The sequence below is a fragment of the Haliotis rufescens genome, unplaced genomic scaffold (genome assembly GCF_023055435.1).
Source record: "Haliotis rufescens isolate VD_foot unplaced genomic scaffold, xgHalRufe1.0.p SCAF_26, whole genome shotgun sequence".
Classification (NCBI taxonomy): domain Eukaryota; kingdom Metazoa; phylum Mollusca; class Gastropoda; order Lepetellida; family Haliotidae; genus Haliotis; species Haliotis rufescens.
Genome location: NW_025963957.1, coordinates 4,375,788 through 4,382,198, shown reverse-complemented (window position 1 = coordinate 4,382,198; position 6,411 = coordinate 4,375,788). Strand labels below are relative to the sequence as shown.

At 50.8% G+C, this 6,411-nt stretch overlaps 1 protein-coding gene across 1 annotated transcript; it reads left to right on the top strand.

Annotated features, from left to right (window-relative positions):
* The first annotated feature begins 1,177 nt into the window (after positions 1-1,177).
* LOC125383706 lies at positions 1,178-5,477 on the top strand. Its single transcript, XM_048402456.1, has 2 exons — positions 1,178-1,557; positions 1,655-5,477. Exon 2 carries the CDS (start codon positions 2,029-2,031, stop codon positions 3,739-3,741), a length of 1,713 nt encoding a protein of 570 aa, XP_048258413.1. The 5' UTR covers positions 1,178-1,557; positions 1,655-2,028; the 3' UTR covers positions 3,742-5,477.
* The last annotated feature ends 934 nt before the right edge of the window (positions 5,478-6,411 follow it).

Below are 6,411 nucleotides of genomic sequence, written 5' to 3'. Positions count from 1 at the left end.
AATGCAACAACATAATTACATTTAGTACTAACGACTAAATGACTTTATGGCGCGTATCCAAACCATGGGCTAATTACGTCTGTAACCCAACCACCCCTCGTAACCCAATCACCCCGGGCCACCACTCGGCACCGTGCCCGGGGAATAATCCCGCGCAAGCATCATCCCCTCTTTGTTAGTCGGTCATTCGCGACCAACCCTCCACCAGTACACACGTGTGTCACTGTCTAGAAACGCTTTCCCACCCACCCACCCACCCACTCAGCTTGCCACTCCCTTTTCTTTCCTTTTCAGCCTGACGTGTCCTCTTCACCTGGAATGCTAATCACTTCTTTTTCAGCGTTTATTCTATTACAGGTACCAGCAGAGCGGATTGTATATATGTAAATAAACCTGTACATATGTAAAATAGGTTTTCAGAGCGCTTGTATATATGTACATACTTTTAAATGATTCTGATATATGTAAATAAACATGACTGCCTAATAGCTGTATATATGAATATATGCAATACCTGTCTCAACAATAAACTATGTCGAGGTGTGCGGGGTTCTTGTGGGCTACACTGCTAGTAACAAATTAACTTGCTTCCAAATTAATACTCGTGCTTAAGGCTACCTGCTTTTCAGCGGGAACCTTTCCGGGGTTACCTGCTTCTCAGTGGGAACCTTGTCTTTCCCGACTTTTCAGCCGGGGAATCGTAAAATAACATACGTTGGGGCAAACAATTGCCACGTATATGGGCCCGGCGGCGGAAGTCGTCTTGTACCCAGTCGCGACCGTTTTGTCGATTACGCTTCGAATACCATCTATTCCAACACTCGCCGTATCGCATTTACACAATCGCGACCGTTTCGCCGATTACGCTTTAAATACCATCTATTTTCAGCACTCGCCGTATCGCATTTATTCCGTTCCACTCCCGAACTTCACCCTCGGGACAATTTACGCTTGTGGAATACAATCTCACCACCTCGACCTTTGTGATGCCTCCCAAGAGAAGAGCAACCGTCAACCACAAGCTGGTGAGGGGAGCCAAGCAGCCCAGGACAACCAGAAGACAAACCCCGGGAGTACACATTGTACAGGAGGCAACAGCTGATGGTGAGTCTGCCAATCACGGCAATATCGAAGGTGGCAACAGAATTAACGTACAATCGGCGCAGCTTGCAAATGCCGCACAGGCTGCCAACTCGGCTACCCAGGTAAACGAGCAACTGGAAAAAATACTCCAGTTGCTGGAACATTCAGCGCCTGGCCCGGTTAGCGCAAACCAACAGGTAAGGCGTGGTTTTAGTTCGCCCGCCATTTCGCCCAACATAGGGAGAATCCCCGATGCCCTCAACGAGGCCGACGGAGACGCGGCTTGGCCAGCCAATCACACCACAGGATACGGGGATTCCCTATCTTTCCGTGCGGACGGGATAGACGCGCACGTCAAACAACAGGTGAGGGAAAAAATCTGGCGTGGCGAGTATGTCGACCTCGGCACAATACTACCAAACAACGAGGGAGATCACGAGGACGGTACGATTACCATGGCGTACGACTCCTCAGGTAAGGTAATTTTTAAACCAATTAAGCAGCAACCAAAGCGTCTGTCCCTGGCGAGCTGGACTTCAGCTTTCCACATTTTCATGTGTATATATGTTAGTAGGCACTCCGAGGTCCGCACAACCCAGGGGTTGCTGTCCTACATGGAAACCATACGGACGGCGGCGCTTCGATTCGGGGGGGATGCCTGGTCAACCTACGACCAACAATTCCGACACAGAATGTCAAGGGACCCCTCACGACGCTGGGACAACATCGACGGGGAGTTGTGGCTGAAGTACATGGTAACACAGCCGGTACGACAACCAGAATCAGGCGGACGGGGCGCAATGACACGCGTACAGGGGGACATCGCCAGTCAGGTATGCTGGGATTTCAATAAATTTGGCTGTAGCAGGGTTAACTGTAAGTACACTCACAAATGCGGTAAGTGTGGCGAACATTCCCATAGCTCTAGGACCTGCTTTCGAGGGAATGGGGTCCAACCGACCCCATACAAGCCCAATCAGCCTTTTCCTAACAGAAAACAACCCCGCAAGGCAGGTAAATTCAATAGCCCCTTCCCCCGTGGACCTCAATGAAATGGCACCTTGGTTACGCCAATATGCTAGGGTCAATTACAGAGATGCAAATTATTTATGGGTAGGTTTTAGCTTTGGCTTTAAGCTCGAGTTCCAGGGAAGCCGCAAGGGTCGCCTGGCACGAAACTTGCGATCAGCCACGCACCAAGACACGGCAGGTTACGTGAAACAAAAACTACAAAAGGAAGTCGACCTTGGCAGGATGGCGGGCCCCTTCAAGGACACCCCCCTAGACAACCTCCAAGTATCCCCAATAGGCCTGGTGCCCAAGAAGCAGCCAGGGTATGGTCAGCACCTAGGTAAGCATGCGGAGGAATTCCGTCTAATTCACCATCTATCCTATCCCAGGGGTAAATCTATAAATGACTTCATAGACACAGAGGCCTGCTCCGTTGTGTACGCCAGATTTGATGAAGCTACCCATATGGTTCAACAACTGGGAAAGGGAGCACTACTAGCAAAATTCGACATTCAGTCGGCCTTTAGAATTATACCAGTCCACCCATCCGATTTCGAGCTGCTAGGCATCAGATTCGAAGGTGAGTTCTATTTCGATAAATGCTTACCATTTGGCTGTTCCATCTCTTGCGCCATATTTGAAACGTTTAGTACCTTCTTGCAATGGTGCATGCAATCGCATCTTCCAACGCGTCCGATCATGCATTACCTGGACGACTTCCTAACGGGGGGCACAGCAGGCACCAGCCACTGCTCAGACAACCTCAACGGATGCGTGAATACACTTGAACAGCTCGGGGTTCCTATTGCGCACGACAAGACGGTGGGCCCCACAACCAAACTGACATTCCTAGGGCTGGAAATCGACACCATTGCAATGCAGATCAGAATCCCAGAGCCCAAGATCAAGGAGGCAACAAGGGAAATCCATGACATCCTGCCAACAGGTAACATCAAGGTCACAAAAAGGGCCCTTCAGTCCCTCATAGGCAAGCTTAACTTTATGTGCAGGGCTATACCAATGGCAAGGGCATTCAGCCGCAGGCTAATCGATCTGCTTAGCAAAGGTAAGCAACCATTTCACCACATTAGGATTACCAGCTGGGTCAAGGAAGACCTACAAATGTGGTTAACATTTCTTACAAGTTACAACGGCATTTCAGTGTTTCAGGACCAACTATGGGTGGACAGCGATTTCCTCCAGCTGTTTTCAGACGCAGCGGGCGGCGCCGGCTTTGGGGCCTACATGCAGGGCAAATGGTTTAACGGCGCATGGCCAACCCAGTGGGTGACGGATGGAACTACACGGGACTTGACGCTCCTGGAGCTGTTCCCCATCACACTGGCCATCCAAATCTGGGGCAAGCAACTCGCAAACAAAAAGGTCCTCTTTTACTGCGACAACCAAGCCGTCGTAACAATAATCAACAAGCAGTCAACCAAGGCCCCCAGAGTGATGAGCCTACTCCGTCGCCTAATCCTGCAGTGCCTCCGATATAATATTATGTTTAAGGCAAAGTATGTATGTTCCACTGCTAACACTATTGCCGATGCTCTCTCGAGGTTTCAGCTCAAACGCTTCCGAGAGGCAGCACCAGCCGCGGACCAGAACCCCACACCTATCCCGTGCAACATATGGCTGATCTGAGGCAGGAAGCCGGCAGACTCCTACAACAATCTCTGTCTACTAATACATGGGCCACTTACCAAACAGGCATCAATGCCTTGCACCAGTTCCGGTCCGCACACCAGCTACAAGAAGTGTGGCCAGTCCCGCTGGATCAGGTCGTAAACTTTATTGCTTATCTGTCAGTCACTCACCACTCCCCCAACACAGTCAAGACTTACATTGCAGCGCTGTCTTCACACCACAAATTCCACGGGCTCACCGACTGTACAAACCATTTCCTGGTAGGCAAGATTGTAACTGGCTTACACAAATCAGCGGGCCGTCCAGACACCAGAAAACCGATCACTGCAGATCTGCTGCAGGTAGTAACCAACAATCTGCCTCACGTATGCTCATCAGCATATGAAGCCAGGCTGTTCAAGGCAGTCTACTGCACAGCCTTCTTCGGCTTCTTTAGGGTTAGCGAACTGGTCCAAATTGGACCCTCAAAAACAGGTTGCGCCATCCAGAATCTAAGCTTCTCGGGCAACCCCCAGCAGCTTGCAATCCATTTACCACACTCAAAGTCCGATCAGTACAGGATGGGGACAACAGTTACAATGTCACCTATACCAGGTAACCCGCTATGTCCGGTAGTCGCCATCAAGCACTACCTGGAGGCGCGCCCCTCCGGCCCACAACATGCATTCGTCCACTTTGACCATTCCCCCGTTACAAGGTACCAATTCCAGGCACTCCTAAAAAAGGCCTTAGCACACAGCAACATAAACACGGCCTGCTATTCTTCGCACTCCTTCCGCATTGGGGCAGCCACATCAGCAGCCATGAACGGGGTGCCCGAACACCTCATACAACAATACGGCAGGTGGAAATCAGATTGCTACAATGCTTACATACGCCTACCAACAAATTCAATGTTGCACAACTAATTCAAATAGTCTTTCATGGTACTTACTACACTTCTTATTGTTTACAGTTTGGATGGTGGGATCCAGCTACATGGCCAGGGCACGGCAGTACTTGCTCCTGAAGGGCACCAGTCCGAACCAACCGAGGATGCTATGGCTGGCACGAGGGGGGATGAGGTGGAAGGAGCTGGACACCATTCTGGATGCACAGGTCAAGGCGACACGGCGCAGCCCCAGAGCCCTCATCATTCACCTCGGCTCCAACGACCTGTAGCAGCCAACTCTACCTTGACATGGTGGCATCAATCCTTCGGATACAACCCCAGCTTCCTGACACCAGGATCATCGTATCCTCAATGCTGCCCAGGCGCTACTGGCACGATGCCAGGGACCCACTAAAAATCGAGGGGATGCGGAAGAATACCAACCGCCGACTGGCCAACCGAGTCAAAGAGCTCGGCGGTACAATGGTGCCACATCCCCAGATCCTGGCATCAGACAAGACATGGTACGCCTGGGAGGGCGTCCACCTCAGCGACAAAGGACTGTGTGTGTTTACGGACAATTTATTGCATGCCCTGGCGCTCGTTTTGCGCCAGTAAGGATATTATCTCCACAGGTTAGTGTTTCCTTTCAGTACATAGGCAAGCCGGGCAACAATGCTATCTCCGCGTATCGTGTGGCCGTGGGTGTGGGGTAGCACTCGGGTGCTTTGTGGCGGGGTTCTTGTGGGCTACACTGCTAGTAACAAATTAACTTGCTTCCAAATTAATACTCGTGCTTAAGGCTACCTGCTTTTCAGCGGGAACCTTTCCGGGGTTACCTGCTTCTCAGTGGGAACCTTGTCTTTCCCGACTTTTCAGCCGGGGAATCGTAAAATAACATACGTTGGGGCAAACAATTGCCACGTATATGGGCCCGGCGGCGGAAGTCGTCTTGTCAAGCGGTAGCTGACAGTTGGGTCCGCGGCGGGGGGCCGCACAATGGTTTTGCTAATGGGGCCGGGCAGTGTGATCTGCTTTGGCCGGCTACCTGGGGCCGGGCAGCGGCAGTCTGACTTAGGCCAGCAGCGTGGAGCTGCTTTTGGCAGCGTGGGAGTTGCCAAGCAATGGTAGCGATGAAATATGCTACCGTGGGGGCCGGACAGCGGTAGCAGTCCCAGGCCAGCAGCGCTAGCTGCAATCGCCGTCGGCCACGCGCGTGGCCATGGCAACGGTAGCATTTTGGTATACACAATTAGCAGCTAAGTAGCCCACTAGTACCTGCACACCCTCTGCCATTTAACCCAACCTCATCTTCTGTTTTTATTATAGGCACGGGCAACCACGGCGCGGTGGCCCGTGCCTCTCCTTGGCATATCGCGGGATAATGCTATACCGCAAGAAAGCGATAGAGATAGAAAGCGATTGAGCGAGAAAGCGATAGAGCGAGAAAGTGATAGAGCGAGAGAGAAAGCGATGTTCCCTTTCGGCCACCATACATATCGCTGTTTCATACAATAGAAAAATCATATAATTAAACAGGCGTGTATGGGGACGACTGATAGCCCGGAAACAAAATTGGATGTACTCTGTGTTTCTGTTGGTATTATAGTATTATTTTGGACATTCTCACCAGGTCGTCTTGTCAAGTAAGATATCGAAATTTGGATGGTGATTCTTTCATCCAATATCTGATCCAATTTTAAGAAAGTGAGCAAGATCGTATTCAAAATAATTATGTCTGATTTTGGGTTCGAATCCCGGTTCGCCCCGATTATGTTTCTTGATTTGTCAGCCCC

Coding starts and splice junctions, on each gene's coding strand:
- LOC125383706 (XM_048402456.1), top strand. CDS start 2,029: ATGGGGTCCAACCGACCCCATACAAGCCCAATCAGCCTTTTCCTAACA.